At 47.6% G+C, this 20,499-nt stretch overlaps 2 protein-coding genes across 3 annotated transcripts; one reads left to right on the top strand and one right to left on the bottom strand.

Moving 5' to 3' along the window:
• Positions 1–3,522: 3,522 nt before the first annotated feature.
• PDCD10 (programmed cell death 10) lies at positions 3,523–13,377 on the bottom strand. Of its 2 annotated transcripts, none has more exons than XM_061568014.1 (8): positions 13,227–13,377; positions 11,343–11,459; positions 10,831–10,884; positions 10,033–10,150; positions 8,163–8,289; positions 7,974–8,055; positions 7,478–7,560; positions 3,523–7,254 (listed from the first exon to the last, which is right to left on the bottom strand). In XM_061568014.1, exons 2-8 carry the CDS (start codon positions 11,418–11,420, stop codon positions 7,167–7,169), a joined length of 630 nt encoding a protein of 209 aa, XP_061423998.1. In that variant the 5' UTR covers positions 11,421–11,459; positions 13,227–13,377; the 3' UTR covers positions 3,523–7,166. The 2 variants fall into 2 exon arrangements, with proteins under 2 accessions (XP_061423998.1, XP_061423999.1); XM_061568015.1 differs by lacking the exon at positions 13,227–13,377 and adding an exon at positions 13,190–13,208.
• Positions 13,378–14,364: 987 nt separating this feature from the next.
• Positions 14,365–20,386, top strand: TMEM222 (transmembrane protein 222). The gene is made up of 6 exons (XM_061568013.1): positions 14,365–14,710; positions 15,518–15,602; positions 16,798–16,829; positions 17,279–17,375; positions 18,625–18,755; positions 19,348–20,386. The coding sequence occupies exons 1-6, from the start codon at positions 14,493–14,495 to the stop codon at positions 19,436–19,438; spliced, it is 654 nt and encodes a 217-aa protein (XP_061423997.1). The 5' UTR covers positions 14,365–14,492; the 3' UTR covers positions 19,439–20,386.
• Positions 20,387–20,499: the final 113 nt, after the last annotated feature.

Below are 20,499 nucleotides of genomic sequence, written 5' to 3'. Positions count from 1 at the left end.
ACATCACACACATTACACACCACACAGACCACACACAGATCACACACCACACACACACACCACACACACATCACACACACACATCACACACATCACACACCACTCACACATCACACACATTACACACCACACACACATCACACACCACTCACACATCACACACACACCACACACACATCACACACCACTCACACATCACACACATCACACACCACTCACACATCACACACACATCACACACACATCACACACACTCCACACACACATCACACACACCACACACACACATCACACACACACCACACACACACATCACACATACCACACACAAATCACACACACACCACACACACATCACACACACCACACACAAATCACACACACACCACACACACACATCACACACACACCACACACACATCACACACAAACCACACACACACATCACACACACCACACACACATCACACACACACACCACACACACATCACACACACCACACACACACATCACACACACATCACACACCACACACACACACCACACACACATCACACACCACACACACATCACACACCAAACACATCACATACACACCACACACATCACATACACACCACACACACATCACACACCCCACACATCACACACAGATCACACACCACACACACCCCACACACACATCACACCACACACATCACCCACACAGATCACCCCCTCAGCGAGACTCCGCATGATGACTCGTAGCTGAAGTGTGTTTTTTCCCCACAGCTGTAAAATGCTTGCCCCACTTGCAGGAGGAACCAAAAGCAAGGGTCTCTGCAACCAGGGCTGATGATTATTCAACACGATGTGGCCACGTTGCGTTCAAGCATCACAGCAAGATATAGCAACAAAGATCTAATTACCAAGGCATAAGATATATACACAATGAGTTTTGTGATGCTGCGTTGACATTAATGCACACGCACACAAATAACGAAACTACTCAACACGTTCGTAAACAACTCTGCCTTAAAATAAAAAATATTTAAATACGTGACGTTTCGGGATATGGGCCTTCTTCATAGTATATAGAGGCTTCATAGAGATCGAGTGGGTAACAAGAGTTAGAGACTGCTATTTACAACGTAGTCATAATGGTCGCGAGTGGGATGTTGAAGGTTCTATGCCAAGTCCCAGTTGAGTTGCTCGCGATTGCCACAGTCTTCAAACTCACGTGGCCGTGTGTGTCGTGCACTGCGTTACCCAACATACACATCCTTACATGGAAAACCAAAACAAAATTCAACCGAAGCTGTTTTATCCAACCATTCACTGATATATAATATACATATATTACTGCAAGTAAGAATTGAGATGAATTGGCGACCATGATGAGACTTCTCGGTCCACTGGTCAAGCTCAGGTGTGAACTCAGGTACCTCGTCAGTGCTGGCTCAGTCACCCAAACTGTGCATTCGCTTTCTGAGCGAGCCAAACCAGTCACTACACCCGTAGGTCGCACTTGTAGTCATAAGTTAATTATATATCAAGTGCAGAGTGTGCAGCCCACCCTACGCACGAAAGGTGACTCAGACCTCACGCACGCCACCTGCAGCCAGGGCCCTCGTGGCGACTCGTGCCACGTTTCCACAGCCACCGGAAAGTCAACGCGAGCCAAGCTGCATCGCTCCGAGCAACACGCATTGCTCATTCCTTGTTCCGTTCCTTCACGAGCAGTGCGGCTCTGTGCCGCCCTTGTGATGGCTGGCGTGAGGCTGTCAACTCGCTGCGAACCCGTTTGCATCACAGGCAGATACAGCCCAGATCCGCAACCCAGGTTCTCAGCAAGTGTCAGTCCAACAACTTTTATGCCACCTGACATGCCAGCTCCGTATATTTTAGCCGCAATGCCTTGCAGCTACAATTCATCCAACCCCTACTGCCCAACGCATTGCTTCGTCTGACATGATCTCTTAAATTTTGATTTAAAGCTTTCGTGACTGCAGGGATTCATATTCTTGTTTTTTTCGGTAAAGTCACGTAGAAGGTAAATTATAAAATAAAAATAGATATTCTTTTATTATTTCCATTCTACGTGACTTTACTGAAAGAACCAAGAATATGATCTCCTCTTATTCTCGTGCAGTGTATAAATGTGGAAGTAAAGTGCGTATGAATGACATCAAGCTCAATAAATATGGACGATTGCAAACACACTGCTCCCTCTGCTTGGCGTACAGAAGATATCTGACTTAAGAATTATAAAGTTTAGAGATCATTCAAATATGTAGTGTCCCGCCTGTTGGACAAAGGACAGTATTGTGCCTAACATGACGAGTTTAATAACTTAAGATTTGTTTACCCAGGAAAGCCACAATGAGTCGTGTGACTAATTTTCAGGAGGGTCCTGCATTGTTTTATTTTAGGATGCTTCCAAAAACCGGAGCACCCGGAGAAAAAAAACACATCGCACGAGGGATGGAAACAGATGGCGATTCGTCCCTTGTTGTACTGCCTTCTCCTGGCAAGCCAGGGTATGGCTCCGCGATGCCCACGGGGAATTTCACATCATGTGCAATCCAACACCCTTGCTACTTCCAGTGCTGGAGGGCAGGCGCGTGAGACACCACCGCCCAGCTCAGTGATGAAGGGGCGAAAGCTATCGAGGGCTGCACATCATTCACGATATGGAGTTTTATTACCGACGTTGTTGAGAAAAGAAACATCGCTCCATCCCGACGATGGGCCGTACCAGCTTGTTAGAGATAAAGCAGCTGTATGGCGCGTGACGCAGGACCCTGAAGGAGGCAGGCGAGGCATCTTGAGTGAGGGCTGTAAAGGGGTGCGGTGGATCAAATAACTTGATGCACACATTCTCTCGTGCGGTGTAAAGGTCTCGACACTACACAGTACTGTCAGTACAAATTACATGCCCACTTCATAATGGTCTCGATTCCCAGCTGTTTTTTTTAACTGGATAAAAATTTGGCCAGCGTTACTTACAAAAAAAGATGATCAATACATTTGACGATAAATGTGTAACACTATAATGGAATTTTGAAACAATCAGGCAATGTACAGCTATTTGCCTATCCACTACTGGGTGAATGCCTTCCCAAAGTGTTGGTCACTCAGATTGCCAGGCTGTACTCCACGTTGGTCAGTACGCGATGGCAAAGGGAGAACCCAGGATGAGTTATCGCTTGCGACGGATGTTAGCCGTGGTTGGTTATCAAACCCAGGAAGCCCGGTTTGTGAAGTTGTGTGCTCCAACCACCCGCCACAAAAAAATACTATACACGTTTAAACGCCACGGCAAACGTATAAATAGACCCTTGTGACATTTAATGTGTAAAGACATTGTGCACAGGAATAGAATTGTGAGAGCGTCAAGGATATTAAAATAACAGTTTATATGCAGATATTAAATGGAGTATTACATTGCAGGGTTGTGAGAGATGGCGGCAGCTTGAGGAGACCTTCATCCAGCAGTATATTGATCAGGGCTGATGATGAAACTGTAGTTTCAGGTTAAAAATGTTTAAAATTCTGGTTTATTGAACAAAAACTTAAAATCCAAAACGTAAAAGCTTGTGTGATCGTGGCTTACACATGCATGACACTATTACAACATTCATTTTTGGATCTAAAAAAAATCAGTACGATCTGAATTCCAAAGAATATATTTCCAGGAAATATTTCAGGAATAATTTTTAAGAACTAAAAAAAAATATTAATAATAATTACATGAAGCAAGTTATAAGTTACAGTGCTCAGATTCATTCTGCAACACGCACACCTTTGACACTGCTTTGCAACTCAACAGACCACCCTGCCCTTCTGGACCAGTGGCATAATTCACATGGGCCCTGGTGCAAGGCATCAAACAGGACCCCACGTCTGCCTTCTCATGCCTTTGTAGCCCGGCACCCGGGCCCCACCGGCCCGTGGGCCATGGTGCTACTTGCACCGTCTGCACACTCGATAGCTGGGCCACCATTTACGATGGCGTGATGCATCCACGGCCACACGCCGTCTCTGCGTGAATCTCGCCGCTCTCTCAAATCGACCAGGGGCTGAGGCAGGCACCTCCCAGCCACCAACAGCAGCAGCAGCAGCAACACGCAACAGCCAAGCCGTTGGCTGCAGACCTGGAGAGATTTCACACGCGTGTGGTACCGACGAGCATAGGCAGGACACATTGCCTTTTGTACTCTGAACTATAATAGCACAAAACAACCAGCATTGTTCATGGTTTTGGTTTGGCGGTAGGGTTTAAAATGTTATTCCGTTCAATAAAAGGTGTTTGCAAGTGTGCACTTGATTCAGGTCCTGCCGACTTTGCGATGACGCAATTAAGCACAGTACACAACACCGTAAGTCATACTCTTAGATGCAGCTGCCTGATGAACAGCAACAGCAGTTCAAATGCGCAACAAATACCTGACAAAGTTACTAAAAGGGATGGGAAAGCACTGGTTAAAACTGCTTTAACTCTACAGGTGCTTCATTATTTGTATTGAATGCAAACCAAAATTCAAATTGTTTTATTTTTAAATGTTATGCCAATTGTGTTATCGGTGTCATGTCATGAGACGGAGTATACTCCCAGATCTCTGGCAGAGCAGTGCGACCCTTTTTATCAGAGAGTTGCCCTCTGAGATCCCTTCAAGTGACCTCCAACACATACAGCAGGGTCCACTCTTTCCCACTGGCTCTGCCATACAAGAGTAATGTTCGTTGCATGACAGTCAAATCGATATTTAAATTTTCAGATATGGGATTTATGCAAATTAAGTGCTGAACCAAATTTTGATGTGAAGTTTTTTGTGTGCAGTCATTGGTGACTGGGTTAAGACCATCAACTCACGACACACGAGGACCCGGGGAACCACAGTGGGCGGCAGCCTGGATTCAAATCCAGGATCTCTGCGATGCCAGCTCATTGTGCTGTCCTCTCTGAGCTACCCAGTCACCTCAGATTGTGTAAAATGTATACAAAATAACATCCAGGCCTGAGGTAAACACACATATACACAGAGATCCCCCATATAGCTTCACACACTGTTGGGCCAAGTGCTGTTCGTGAGCACCCAATGAGACCAGCACACATGGTAAGAGTAGCACCATGCCCAGCTGCTTTCGTATTGCTAGTGCTGCTATTTAAACATCGCCGCAGCTACACATTTAAGACCGAGTTGACCTATAGGAGGTCCCAAACAATGCCAGATGCCGCTTTCCACCAACGTTGTCAAAAGCAGGAAATGTATTCCAGGTTGCTGGGTTCATAGCAGTGCACCAATCCCGACAACACCACTCCCTTTGCGCACACACACACACAAGCGAGCCTACATATTTGAGCGAGGTCTTCAAGATAATTCTGGTGAAAGTGCACTTAAGATGGAATGCTTGACCTGCTCTGTCTGTGCTACGTACGTATTTTGAACTTCTTTCACACCGTACGTAGCCAACAGTGTTAATCGGAGGTGCTACAGCTGCACGGCTGTTTTAATGAACAGCGCTACAGTTGTAATCACACATCAATAGCACATCACTGATTCACGCTGCACCAAGGACTACAGCCAGGGTAAAGAGTGGCTGGGTGAAGGAAAGCAAGGGCAAAGGTGCAAATTGACAATCTCTAGGTTTCCAATTTATCTATTTGCTCAAATAAGTGCTGTAAATCGGAGTAAACTAGGTTTAAAAAATCTAGTAAGATGGATAAAATAAGTATACAGCCGTAAAAAGATGCGATAACTCAAAAACTGATCAAATGTTTAAATCATTTAATTTATAAATACATTTAAGATGCACAAAAAGGAGAAATGGGTTTTACAAAATGTATTTAGTGGAATAAATTGCTCTACTTAGAATTGGAAACCCAGTGACTGAGACGAAGTAGAAGAAGGGAAGCACAGGGACAAAGACGCAGACAATGAGAAACGGACAACTTTATATTGTGGTCGATATCTACATTACATACCAGAGAAACCTTTGCATCTTGACTGAAACAAAACTGTATTTACAGAGAGGTGACTGCCGTGGAGATGAGTGGGGGAGGGGCGAGGGCCAGGTGCAGTCCAACTCATTTCCTCATGGCTGGTTTTTGTCTTACTCATTAACACACAACTGTGGCCACTCTGCCCCACACCCACGCCGTCTCCTCCGGCAGACTGGAGCACGGAGCTGGAACGCAAAACACGACAAGTCCGTTACACTGCGGCGGTGCGCGTATGACCATAACGGCCGTGTGGATTTAAGTGTAACACCCCTTTTTTTGGCGAGGTAAGGGTAACAACGCCACAGTGCAACGGCTGCATCCATGGGTCTCGCTCATGGATGGGTTCGTTATCTATCGACCAATCAAACGTGAGCATGTCATCATAGACCAATCACAAGAGGGAAGTGTTTTACCTTGGACCAACCAAGGGAAAACAGTTTCTTACCATCAACCAATCAAGAGAGGGTGGTCTCCAATCATGAACCAATCAATTTGAGTGCAGTCCAATGGATAACCTCTGCCCACGACTATGCCGAGCTTAAAATCTTGTGTTGGCTTACTTAAATAGGGTTGTGCATTCATTTGCCATTGGAGGAACTGCGTTGAAATGACTGCTGCTACAACAACACGTGAATGTGAATCATCTGGGCTCCCGACTGCAGTGCGTCGGCCACTGTCGATATTCTCGACATCACGTGTGTACGACGGGGCCTAAGTGAGCTCCTGCACTCCTCTGGGGACAAGAGCTTGGCTATGACACGTGCACACATGCACGTGCCCTCGTGGATGCATGCTCACGCAATCACGAATGCACACGTGCACGTAAATGCTGCGCATGCGCGCCAATGCTTCACAGGGGTTGGTCAGCTATGCAAACGTCAAAGCTGTTATGAGCGTACATGCCGAGCACGTGGATACGTTGGTAGATGTGCGAACTTGCGAAGGTGGCGTGCGTGTATTTGCCTCTCGATGTGCCTGTGTGCCATGAGTACTTCTCCCAGGATACGTGCGGTCATATGCCCATAGGGCTGCGGGTGTGTGCTCTTGCGTCCGTTACCGTACTTGCCTGTACGTGTACCCGCCGTGCAACGTGTGCCCATTTATGTGTCTGTGCCTTTGTCGATGTGTGTACCCGTAAGCGTGCGTGCGTCTGTGCATGTGGAGAGCCAGCCCTCTCTCTCAGCTGGTGCCCACGGTTTTGAACGTCTCCAGGATGGCGTTGGTCTGATACACCAGGCGGCTGGCACTCTCGTGAACACTGGCACTTCTGTACACACACACGTGAACATATGCTTGTGAGGGTCAAGAACCCACTGATGTTAATGCAGCAAAATAAAAGTAAAGTTTTAAACTGCTGAAATAAATGTCCAGACATCATTTTCAGATCTATGGTGACCTCCACACACATCAATGCAATAATCAATGGTGCATTCACATATCGACTTGTATAACCATGCACCGACAGATGTGTGGGTAGGTGCAGTACCCACTTTCCATCCTTGAAGTATGTCTTTAGGGCGTCGCTGAAGCTCTTGGAGTGAACAACAAACTCCTTCTTCTGGTTCTCTAGGGCCTGGAAACAACACGGCCGGACCATTCCGCCACTCTCATCAGCTCGTGTCACTTACTCACTGATCACACTCCATCACTCACTAGCCGCAAACTCACTAACCCCCTCAAAGAGGCACAAACTCTTCAACCACCGACCTACCTCTTCACCCAGCCTCTCAACCTCCTCGCTCACCCACACTCAAGAAAGCATATTACCCATTCACCAGCACTTCACTCACTTCTCAATGTCACATACACATGTGTCTCACTCACACTTGAGTCAAACACATTTGTGATGCTCTGGTTGGGGCAGTGGTGTTGATTTTTTGTAATGGAATCAAGCACCACTAGGTTGGTCTGGTTGTGTAATGCCAGCGATTGTGTGTGTGTGGTGGTAGTGTCAGTGTTGACTGCGGCTGTGGTGGTGTCACACACCCTTCGGTTGTTCTGGTTGGGGTACTTCCGGAAGACGAGGTTGACCGAGTCCAGCAGCTCTCTGATAGCGCTTGCTGTGTGCCTGTAACCAAACCACAACCCAGGGTTCAACCACAACCGCCGCCCACAACAAAGGGCAATCCACAAGGCACGGTCGAGGCCGCCCAATCGGCCGGTGTGCACGCTCACTTGATGGTCTGCAGGAACTGTGTGCGATCTGACATCTCGTCCGGGATCTTGCTGAGGATGAGTTTCAGCGAGCGCGCCTTGTTGTTCAGATCCTGGAACTCGGGCTCTGGCCGCTTGATGCTGCAATCTGACAAAAACAAACACGAGGCACTTCTTGTTGCACGCTGTCAGGGATTTCGATTTCGTTAGCTTTGTTTTTGTTCCAGCTGTGCCGTCGGCATTGTGCGGCGAGATTGTGGCGAAGGGCAGCGTGACATCATTTCATGTTGGAGAATGGACCTGGAAGATGATTTCATATAAAAGTTTCTGAAATATAGTCAATAAACCTGTAATTTACATTACACAATGTACCTTTTTATATTGTGTAAAACATTGTGCTTTCTGTCTAACAATCAAACTAACAGTTTTAGTACGAGCTGCAACAACAAGTAGGTTCACTGATAATCCATGTTTATAGGATGGTTATTGGTTATTATTGGTGACCAGGCTGAAGGCCTCAACTTGATACAATTGAGGCTGGTTTCATCATGGGTGGCTCACATTCTGGAATAAAATCCAGAATCTGAGTGGAGCCGTTTCGGCGCCCTGGCATGGCATCAGGCCCCTGAGCTATCTTGTAACCAAGGAGACTCACACATGGCATTCTGGGTCTCATTGACCAGTGACTCACCACCTTTCTCTGCCACAAACAAATACATTTATGTAAACTTAATCAAACGGACCTCACGACCCCACAAATAATAAATTATGTTATTGGTGTTGTGAAGGTAAAGTATTATATTGTGCAGTGCTGTAGTGGAGAGGCTGTGATGGTGATATGGTGACGAGGGGGTGGTGTATTGTGAGGTGGTGGTGTATTGTGAGGTGGTGGTGTATTGTGTGGTGGTGTATTGTGAGGTGGTGGTGTATTGTGAGGTGGTGGTGTATTGTGAGGGGGTGGTGTATTGTGAGGGGGTGGTGTATTGTGAGGTGGTGGTGTATTGTGAGGTGGTGGTGTATTGTGTGGTGGTGGTGTATTGTGAGGGGGTGTATTGTGAGGTGGTGGTGTATTGTGTGGTGGTGGTGTATTGTGTGGTGGTGGTGTTTTGTGAGGTGGTGGTGTATTGTGAGGGGGTGGTGTTTTGTGAGGTGGTGGTGTTTTGTGAGGTGGTGGTGTATTGTGAGGTGGTGGTGTATTGTGTGGTGGTGGTGTATTGTGAGGTGGTGGTGTTTTGTGAGGTGGTGGTGTTTTGTGAGGGGGTGGTGTTTTGTGAGGGGGTGGTGTATTGTGAGGTGGTGGTGTATTGTGTGGTGGTGGTGTATTGTGTGGTGGTGGTGTTTTGTGAGGTGGTGTTGTTTTGTGAGGGGGTGGTGTATTGTGAGGTGGTGGTGTATTGTGTGGTGGTGGTGTATTGTGTGGTGGTGGTGTTTTGTGAGGTGGTGGTGTATTGTGAGGGGGTGGTGTTTTGTGAGGTGGTGGTGTTTTGTGAGGTGGTGGTGTATTGTGAGGTGGTGGTGTATTGTGAGGTGGTGGTGTTTTGTGAGGGGTGGTGTATTGTGAGGTGGTGTTGTTTTGTGTGGTGGTGGTGGTGTTTTGTGAGGGGGTGGTGTATTGTGAGGTGGTGGTGTTTTGTGTGGTGGTGGTGTATTGTGAGGGGGTGGTGTATTGTGAGGTGGTGGTGTATTGTGAGGTGGTGGTGTTTGTGTGGTGGTGGTGTTTTGTGTGGTGTACCAGGCAGTGAAGTGGTGGTGTATTGTGAGGTGGTGGTGTATTGTGAGGAGGTGGTGTATTGTGAGGTGGTGGTGTATTGTGTGGTGGTGGTGTTTTGTGTGGTGTACCAGGCAGTGAAGTGGCTGCAGTGCGTGCTTGAGACAACGGCAGTGTGCGTACCATCGAGGTTCTGTCGCGTCATGCGCAGAAGAACTTCTGGGAAATCGAGGTTCACTGCCTGCCTCTGCAGAACTCCCAGCACCAGCTCCTCTGTCAACCCCGGGCTGAGAGACTCGGCCTGCACAGGGAGTGCAGGATGGGAGCACAAGGCGATAGTACATTGAGAACCCCTTTAGTGGGGACAATGAAAACACTGCATTGTTCATTCTAATAGATGGGGTATTAAAACGATTTGTTCTACCCAAACTCACTGCCTTTCATCCAGAATGAGAGATATTGTGTACTCATTCCTGCTGGGTCTTATCGTGGTGAAACAGGCAGACAAGCAGCTCAGAGGCACCCATGCATGAGGATCTGCTGTTTAATGAAATTGACCAGCAAAATACGAATGAGAGAATCCACCTAAAGTATAAAATAACTTTTACATGCACATACATGATCATGAAGACAAATATCTCCTGTGTAGCAAGTTCTGTTAGTGAGCACCTATGAAGGACGCCACAGAATATAAGGAGATGGTGTGGCCAGAATCACAACCAGCAGCCTCATTATCCCCAGTTCTGATATTTACACACTTTGCCAGGTACTCATTTAAGGCTTAGTCGCCCTAGGAGAAGCCCAAGATCATATCAGATGTCACTTGTCACCGAGACGTTATTTGTGACCTGGGAATCAAACACACATTGTAGTGTTTGAAGCATATTGCACAAACCACTACCCCACCGCTACATCCAATGCACAAATACACATGCGCAATCACATACACACAAACTTTACACCGTCGCACGTGCCACCAACCTTTGTGAAGGCATCTCGGAGCGGCTTCACTGCAATCGCGTCGGTGTTCTCCAACTATGGAATAAAGCACACAACGGTCATCTTATTAATTAGGTGAGACGAGAGAACATTGTGAATGCCCCAAGTTTCAGTATATTTAGTATATCATTGCCATTTCATTTGTATACATGATAAATATACCACTCTTACAAAATCATCCGCAATGCACCTGATTTCAGAAGGAAATCAGGGTTGAGCCTGAAAAGAGGTGGTCTGAAGTAATTTTTTAAATAAGATATCAAGGACTGTTGAGTCAATATGGAAATGGCTTAGCACTAGAATGAGTGGTGACTCCACACGATTGGGGATCATGCAAGGACGATACATTTAAGACACATGAGTATTAGAATATGTATTGACACTGGAATAATCCGATGAGCTATGAAGTATTTTGTAAAGAAGGGGATAAGGGTTGCGTGACGGTCCTCGTGGTCTGGGGCCACCGGCTGCGGTGCGTTTGCGAGGCAGCGCACCTCACGAAACACGGGCGCCAGGAGCACGCCCAGCGGCAGGCAGGCCAGCGTGTCGCTCTCCGCCTCTCCCATCGGCATCGCTTCCTTGCTGCTCCGCTCCCGCAACCGCTGTTCCACCTGCAGAGGCGAGGCCCGCGAGACATGGTCAGACCAGTGGGTTGAGGCACGTGGGATGCCAAAGCAGTTCACTTGCCACCGATGTCAGCTCTTTCGATTAATTCTAGATTTGAAGCTCTCACTTGATACAGCTATCGTGCTGTGACGGTTCCACCTGAAGACGGAAGCTTGTGTTGCCTCCGAAACGTCGTGATTTTTATTTGATTTTACTTTTATTAATTTAAATTTTTTACCTACGTGACTTTACCGAAAAAACCTAAGAATATCTTTCGATTCATATACTGTATGTTGCAGGAAATGGATTCACATGACCCCTCCAGCCACTACAGACCGTTACATTTACCACCATGTTCCAAAAACGTGATTCTTGCATCGATTCCTTACCTAGATTTGCAATATTTCTTCCAGCGTGAGGGCGGAGGGAATAGTTAACTCCTATTTGTACTAAATATAACTCGAGCCATAGCCCACACCCCTAGCAACCAACCCCCTTAGCCAAGGCGAACTTGTCCAATGACTGTGCTGTGTGTTACTCGGTGACGCTGCTCGCGCGAGGTCGACCATGTGCCAGTGTCGTCATTGCACAAGCATGACACACTCACCAGCGCCTACATTGATATTTTGACGCTGTACACTTCGCTAACGAGTAACTCTTATTACGTAACCATGGCTACCCGGGTCTCTCCCTCAACAACTTCTTTAGGATAATGACTGCGGTGCACAAGCACACATACATTAAACTCACGAACATTCGCTAAGTTTAAGTTACTAAGTTTGTCGAGCAGCAGGCCACTGATTCTCCTCTGCAGTCCCATTCCTCTGCTGTCCGTGCTATCAACCCCGAACCAGATTCAACTTAAGGATCAATACCACCACCCTCTTCTCCTCTACCTATGACTGACTGGCTCTCTCTCTCTCGCTCTCCATAAAATGAAAATCCCACAGTTTCTGGTCGCATTTATACGCGAAACAAGTCAACGATGTAATTTGAGCGCACGTAATGAACACTGCCCTATAACTCTATTATATATAAGACACTTTCTGAAAGAGTGGCATTGCCCGACACGTCAGCCTGTGACTGCCTACACCAGCGGCGTGGCTTCCTCTCGAGTCCGCGCTGCCGCCCGCGTAGACGGCGAAGATCCGTGACCATGAAAGTTGACGACGAATTAAGAAGAATTGTGCCGACGAGAATGTGGATGTTGGGGTATGACGTTAAATACGTGAATCGCGAAGTTATAACGATGATGGCGAGGATGACACCGATGATACAGATCACGGGTTTTAAGTTATTGACGATGTCATTGATGGTTACGCGGAGTGTGCAGAGATGGAGATTACGACGCGCCTAATGAAGTTGATGGTGACGACGACGCCTAATTATGGAACTGATTAACACTCGATGATTATGATTACGTTGACAAGTATAATGAGGAAGGTGGTGACGAACACGACGGTGGTGACGATGACGTTATTGCTGCGGACATTTTAATAAATTATAATCCTAACCCCGACCTATGCCCGCCCACCCGGCCCGGCCGCCCAAGGTCTGCCTGTCCCGGCCGGCCCAACAGGCAAGCCCGTAGGCTCCGCGCTGGGCCAAGCGGCGCTCGGCCACGGGGTCAAGGGGACCGCGGCGACCGCGGCGCGGAACCCGCGGAGGGCACGGGGGACCCGGGCTCAAGGCGAGACCCGGGACGCTCACTCGTTCGCTCGGGCTCGGGTGTTACCACGCGTGCCGAGTAGAAATCCCACCGCGTTCGTTACCTCGGCAAGGGGAGACGGCGGCGACTTCCCTGAGTGGGGTGCGGGGCCCGGATGCGAGACCTCAAGGAAGCCACGCCCCCTCCCCACGGGTTTCACGGACGCCAGAACAGAGGATTTCCCTCTAGATCACTGGAACCAGAACAGAGGATTTCCCTCTAGATCACTGGAACCAGATCAGAGGATTTTCCTCTAGATCACTGGAACCAGAACAGAGGGTTTCCCTCTAGATCACTCGAACCAGATCAGAGGGTTTTCCTCCAGATCACTGGAACCAGATCAGAGGATTTTCCTCTAGATCACTGGAACCAGAACAGATGATTTTCCTCCAGATCACTGGAACCAGAACAGATGATTTTCCTCTAGATCACTGCAACCAGATCAGAAGATTTTCCTCTAGATTACTGGAACCAGAACAGAGGATTTCCCTCTAGATCACTGGAGCCAGATCAGAGGATTTTCCTCTAGATCACTGGAACCAGATCAGAGGAGTTTCCTCCAGATCACTGGAACCAGAACAGAGGATTTCCCTCTAGATCACTGGAGCCAAATCAGAGGATTTTCCTCTAGATCACTGGAACCAGATCAGAGGATTTCCCTCTAGATCACTGGAACCAGATCAGAGGATTTTCCTCTAGATCACTGGAACCAGATCAGAGGATTTTCCTCTAGATCACTGGAACCAGAACAGAGGATTTCCCTCTAGATCACTGGAGCCAGATCAGAGGATTTTCCTCCAGATCACTGGAACCAGATCAGAGGATTTCCCTTTAGATCACTGGAACCAGATCAGAGGATTTTCCTCTAGATCACTGCAACCAGATCAGAGGATTTTCCTCTAGATCACTGCAACCAGATCAGAGGATTTTCCTCTAGATCACTGGCACTAGAACAGAGGGTTTTCCTCCAGATCACTGGAACCAGAACAGAGGATTTCCCTCTAGATCACTGCAACCAGAACAGAAGGTTTTCCTCCAGATCACTGGAGCCAGAACTGATAATTTTCCTCCAGAACAGAGGATTTTCCTCTAGAACAGAGGTATTTCCTCTAGATCACTGGTGCCAGAGTAGATGTTTTATTTAGAAACCACCTGGTGACCTGAAATGACACAATCTCTCCGTCTGCAGGTAAACCACTCACGCCTCGACCTACAAAAACGACTCAACGTGGAGGTAAAACCTCTGATCTGGCACCGGAACTTCTGTGTATCTGGAGGTAAACCCCCTCTGAGTTGGCACGACCTCGTGCGGAGCGGTTGTCAACGGCGCATGGAGGAGACGAGACGCGGGGGAGGCAGCGACGTGGGACACACGGGAGACACCAGGGACACGGGAGACACCAGGGACACGGGAGACACTAGGGACACGGGAGACACAGACACGGGAGACGCGGGGGACATGAGGCCCGGGGCGGCGTGGAGCGGTGTGGATGTGGCGCGGAGCCGCTTCCCCTTCTGCGTGGTGTGGACTCCCATCCCGTGCCTCAGGCGAGCGACGGGGCCATGGGCCCCATTCATTCACGCGACTACAGTCCACAAAACAGTACACTACTGTCTACTATACAGTACATACACTACAGTCTACTATACAGTACACTACAGTCTACTATACATACTCTTAGTTCTTTCGGTAAAGTCACGTAGGTAAAAAATGAAATTTTAATTTCATTTTTTACCTACGTGATTTTACCGAAAGAACTAAGAGTATGAATCCTTGCAGTCACGAAAGCTTCAAATCTAGAAATAGTCTACTATACAGTCCACTACAATCTACAATACAGGACAGTCTACAATACAGTACACTACAGTCTACTATACAGTACACTGCAGTCAATTGTACAGTACACACTACAGTCTAATGAACAGTACACATTTCAGTCTAATGTACAGTACACACTACAGTCTACTGTACAGTACACACTAGTCTATTGTACAGTACACACTACAATCTACTGTACAGTACACCAGTCTACAAGACAGTACACACACTACAGTCTACTGTACAGTACACCAGTCTACAAGACAGTACACACACTACAGTCTACTGTACAGTACACCAGTCTACTGTACAGTACACCAGTCTACAAGACAGTACACACACTACAGTCTACTGTACAGTATACTACAGTCTACTGTACAGTCCACACACACTGTAGTAGCCTACGGTACGCAAACGATACAAGCGCACGTCGAGTATATACAGTGCAGCACAGTGCAACACATGCGCATCAAAGCGTCGCAAGCTCGCCCAGCCGGGCATCTAAGTGCCCCCCCCGCCCCCCGCGTTGCGTGCAGTTGGTTCGTGCCCTTCATTGGGCACATGGGCATCGCGATGGCGTCCGGGGTGATCAGGGACTTCGCGGGGCCCTACTTCGTGTCGGTGGGTGGCGGCGGGGCACGTGCGGCCTCTCCTGTTGCTGTTGTTGTGTTGCAGGGCGCTTCAAAAACAACATGGATATGGGGACTGTCGTTTTAATGGGAGGAGGGGGGGGTGACCCGGAAAATAGACTGTGACGTGATAGCCAATGTTTGTTAAAAGCTTCAAAGTCAGTGTCCTCCACTTTTGGAACCTCCTTTGCCAGTAGCAACATATGATAATTGGTTTTTTACCCTTTTATCTGGCAACAAAACTGACACCTTTTTTTTTACAAGGAGTCGTGTTTGCATTGACCACAATACCTGCGGTCGGAATGCAAACAAACACCACAACTCTGATAATGTATGCACCGTCCTTAAAATTGATTGGTCCACACCCGAGACAGCTTTTCTTAGAGCCTCGTCTCACCCTGGTGTTGGACCAGATGACGCCAAAAGGCGCACAACTCCACTCGTTCCGCCATCGTCGTCAGCACGTTGCCTGGGGTCTCCAGGGTCTCGTGGTGTCGTCGCAAATGCTCAGACGCGTTGACACGTGTTGAAGCAGCGGTGGCTAGGAGATGTTAACTTTAATACAGTCCAGGTGCTGGTATGGGTTGGATGGCGTATAGATGTGTCGTTCACCCGCCACAGATGTGACCCAATCGTTTTCAACATATTGCCATGTTCACAAGTGTGTGTGGTTAATGGAGACGCGATTCCTTGCAAAAGGTTTATGTTTGGTGTTTAATATTTTAACACAACTTTTTATTGCCAGAAAGGGTAAAACCAATTCTTATATTTTCATACTGGCTAGAAAAGTCCCATGAATCTATGTTTTTTTACACGCTTTAGTTTTACTCACTGTCTGTTGTTGTATCCTCAAATCTTGTAACTAAATTTTAACCCACTTCCCAATGTGGTATCGACTGCAAACTTGGTATACTTATGCCATACTGATGACAATACTATATTCTATCATAAAAAATATATGTTTTTAAACATAATTTTTTATATGTTATGTGTCGGTTTGGGTCTAATTTTCCACGCTCAACTAACGTTGGCTGTAAATCACCACGGCCCCTTACGCTGTGGCAATCGTCGGGGCCACTTCCTGGAGTCGTGAAGTTCTGCAATTACGAGTAGCGTACATTTCATTAAAGCGTGTTTTTAAAAAAGTATTTTAAAATATTACTTTTGACACGGTTCTCATCTTTCAGGAGGATAACATGGCGTTCGGGAACCCCACCCGGTGAGTGGCTTTTCATCACCGCCTGCCTCGCTCACTCCACCACCCCAGCTCGCTAAAGGCGTCACGGATAGTCACCATGGGTGGGGAGTGACCGTAAACATTTAGGTGATTGAGCGGTGGTTGGTGTTAGCAGTGGATGGTGACCAGGCATTGAGTGTGAGATAAAACTGAGTGTGTTAAATGTATTTGTTACACGGATGATCCTGTTGAGCCAGTTGCCCAGCCACTTTATAATGGAGATCTGGAGTGCATGATACCGATAAACGGTGCGGCTGGAAGGAGACGTGGGGTGGTTATGCCGGTGGTGGCATTAGTAGTGTGGTAAAGAGTGATGGTGGGAGTATTGGTCATGATGTATGTTTATTGATCTTGACGTGCAGACGTGTTGCTGGCACCAGCTGGGCTGTGATAGTCCAGTCCTGATGAGTCCGCTGGTGCTGGTCTTGCAGGTACTGGATGCTGGAGCCGAGCAAGGTTGGGGTCAGTCACCCCAATGCGTGGGACAAGGCCATCAGCGAGGCCTCGGAAGAATACAAGCATCGCATGGCACGTCCAACCACAAAGACCCCCCACCCACCCCCTTAACACATACCCTGTGAATTATGAGTCTCGCGAGCCCAACATCCGGTTAGTGTCTGCAAGCCCCTTGTGGAATTCAGCCTGGATTAACCCGGAGTGTTCGTGCATGTCGATCCTGGGTCGTGTTTGGGTGGACAACTACCGTGCATGAAACAGTTGTAGTTTTCTGCAGCTCGACGGGGTGGTCAGCAGAGGGCAGTTCAGCAACATCCATGGTGAAGTATGATCTAAGAACCTCGATGACTGCATGGGGAAGTGAGAGCTGACGAGCTACATCGAGGCAGCTTCCACATTGCATTTGGTACTCTACGAACAAAAACACTCATGTCAGTAACGGAGTCTTAAAAATAAATTGTATCGAATAGTTAATTTACTTCTCTGGCTTGTGCTGTGAATTGGGCCATTGTCCAAAACATTACCTTTTCTTTCTTTATAAGGCATTGTGATGAGTTTTTTGTGGTTTGTGCGCCACTGCCGATGCAGTATCGCCAAAATAATATGTAGCCAAACAAAAGATGCTGCCACTTGAATGCACTCCGAGGATGTCCTGGAGACAGCCATGAGCAGTGTCCTTCCAGCATCCGTTCAGCTTCCGCAAGCCGGGTGTGGTGCCCTCACCTGCAATCCATTGCTGTAGAGTTGAGGGTTGGTTACTCAGATTCGTGAAACCGCAAAATCCCCGCTGGACTGAGATGGCCAAGAAATAGCAGCATAGCAAGTGGGTTTATGAATTTGTCCGTAAGGGACCTTTCGGTATCGACCACGCCTTCGGTTTCTGCCCATATGCAAACACTCATGAGAATAACTGGTGCAAAGCTGTCCTGCAAGCCTCTGGACCCAGCAAGATTTCCTGGATAAATCCCTTGGTTATGAACGCTTTCCAACTCAAATGAAAAGGGATTAAGCCTTAGCTCTGTCTGGAGGAGGGGAATGCTATGAATTTTGTAAAGATCGAATGTGAACAAACCTGTAATGTCAGGTTACATTGCCGAGTGACTTACCCATTGAAAAACTACCAAATTGATTAGGGAGACAAACCAGAGAAATATTATTTGCAAATAATCAAACACTTTCTGCCCTGCTCCTAATCCTTCAGCTTTTGTACTGGTAAGTAAAATATAGTTAAGGAAAATGCATTTGCATAACTATTAAGTCATACTGTACAAATATACAGGCGGAAGGGAATGTGGCGGGTGCGATCTGTGCGTCTCTGCAGCACAATCTGTGCTGCGACAACTGCCACTCGCACGTCGCCATGGCACTCAACCTCATGCGCTACGGAGGGCGTGACGACTGGGGCATGGTGCGGCTCTGCGTGCTCATGCTGGTGCGGGGTCGCCACGTGAGGTATGTACGTGCACACAGACAGCACCTCCCCGTGTGGCCTACACAGGCTGCTGTTCGTGAGCACTTGTGAAGGCTGGCGCAGCACACCTATGATGATGTGGTGTGACCAGCACTGATAGTTACTGCGCGAGGTACTCGTACAAGGCTGAGTTGACCTCGGGCAGGCCCAGGACCAGTTCAGATTTTCCTCACTGATCTTGGGTTGCTGGGTTTGGAGTGCATTGTGCTAACCATTACACGACACGCACACACCCATGTGTAAACGTCGGTAAGAGTGTTGGGAGTGTTATGGTTAAACCTACCAACCCCTAGCAATTATTTGTTTCTCTGGTTGCCATGAGTCATCAGTTTATTGGAAAAAACATTTGACGAGTTGCTATAAATGTTTCCGTAATACTCGAGAAGGTATTAAATGTAATAAAGTGCTGTTAAAAAAACGACTACTTGCGGATAATAGGACCCACCACTCACGCTCTTTACACGCAGAAGTATTTCCCTGTTAACTCGACCGTGTTTATTGTGGCTTTGCCGTGCCTCGCGATGACTCCTGATTTTCTCGTGCATGCGTACACGTGTGTGTGTGTGTGCGCAGTATGTGGGGCTTCCTGAAGACGTGGCTGCCCTTCACCCTCATGGTCACCACGGCCGTCATCATCGCCGTGGTGCTCAGGCTCGGCACCTGAGGTGTGGAGAGGGGAGGGGGTGGAACGGGCGGCTCCCAGACAGCGCCAAAACTGTTGCCATCGCGACGCTGCGCGGTGCCAACACAAAGCGCGACCTTCACCTTGCGTGTCGCCTACGCAGCCTCTCCGCAGCGCGCCTGCACCACAGCCCCCTCCCTACATGACGCACATACCTTGCATGGATATAAATATCACTCTTCAGTCCGTGGGCCAGTGCAGGAATTGTTACGAACCAATGTCCTTGTGCGTACAAACATTTAAAGCAAGTAGGTATAAATTATGTTAGTATAAAAACGACATGACGTTGATTTTTCAGCTCATGATATATACATTGGATCGCATCTGTAAGAATTTCTGTTTTTCCGTTTGTCAATTAACTTGTTCACGTCACCAGCACAGCCACTAGACCCTCAGAGCTGCTTTCGTGTTTAGTCTGTTGACCTCCAGCACCTCCGATGAGCACGGTTGGCTACGTACGGCGCGAAACAATTTGAACAACATACATCTGCCAACCTTCACAATAAAAAAAATATTCTTGAATTGAATCGTAACAATAGATAAAGCCGTTAAAGGAGTTAATCTAAGAACCAGGCGAGAGCCATTGAGTAGTCTTGTATTTTTGCAAGAGGAAAAATATTTTTCAAGGGTAGCCAATAAAGTTGAACGACTCATCATTCAAATATCACATCTGGCCATAGACCTTTTCCAAAATATAAAACCAACGTTTGAACAAGTTAAGAATCTGATCTGGTCCATGGATGGTAAAGCTCAATGGAACGTGAGTCTCGTGTACATTGTCCCCGTGTATATAATGTTTAAACATATACACAAACACCCCATTTGTCTTAATCGGTTGTGGTGAACGCCTTTGTTAGTCTCGTGGTAAAATTGTGATGTCAGTGTACGGCCTTCCGGCCACAATTAAACTTGGTGCCTCTGGCTACTTTGGGTAAATGTCAGACTCGTGTGTGGAACCGGCTGGCGGTGGGTGCCCACCGCAGTTTCACGCCTGCACAACGCACATTTAGAAATAAGCAGACGCCTGGCCTTCACTCCGCGAT

The sequence above is a fragment of the Lethenteron reissneri genome, chromosome 40, assembly GCF_015708825.2.
Source record: "Lethenteron reissneri isolate LAM-NWPU_2019-01 chromosome 40, ASM1570882v1, whole genome shotgun sequence".
Lineage (NCBI taxonomy): Eukaryota > Metazoa > Chordata > Hyperoartia > Petromyzontiformes > Petromyzontidae > Lethenteron > Lethenteron reissneri.
Note: the sequence above shows the minus strand (reverse complement) of the source record. Positions and strands in the feature narration are given on the sequence as shown.

Excerpts from the sequence above, each read along its gene's own strand:
- PDCD10 (XM_061568014.1), bottom strand. The coding sequence starts at position 11,420 with ATGCCGATGGGAGAGGCGGAGAGCGACACGCTGGCCTGCCTGCCGCTG. Across the intron at positions 10,885-11,342 it reads TGGCGCCCGTGTTTCGTGAG|TTGGAGAACACCGACGCGAT; the intron begins GTGCGCTGCCTC and ends TTTATTCCATAG. Across the intron at positions 7,561-7,973 it reads CCAACCAGAACAACCGAAGG|GCCCTAGAGAACCAGAAGAA; the intron begins GTGTGTGACACC and ends TGTTGTTTCCAG.
- TMEM222 (XM_061568013.1), top strand. The coding sequence starts at position 14,493 with ATGGAGGAGACGAGACGCGGGGGAGGCAGCGACGTGGGACACACGGGA. Across the intron at positions 14,711-15,517 it reads ACTCCCATCCCGTGCCTCAG|TTGGTTCGTGCCCTTCATTG; the intron begins GCGAGCGACGGG and ends CGTTGCGTGCAG. Across the intron at positions 15,603-16,797 it reads CGGGGCCCTACTTCGTGTCG|GAGGATAACATGGCGTTCGG; the intron begins GTGGGTGGCGGC and ends CTCATCTTTCAG.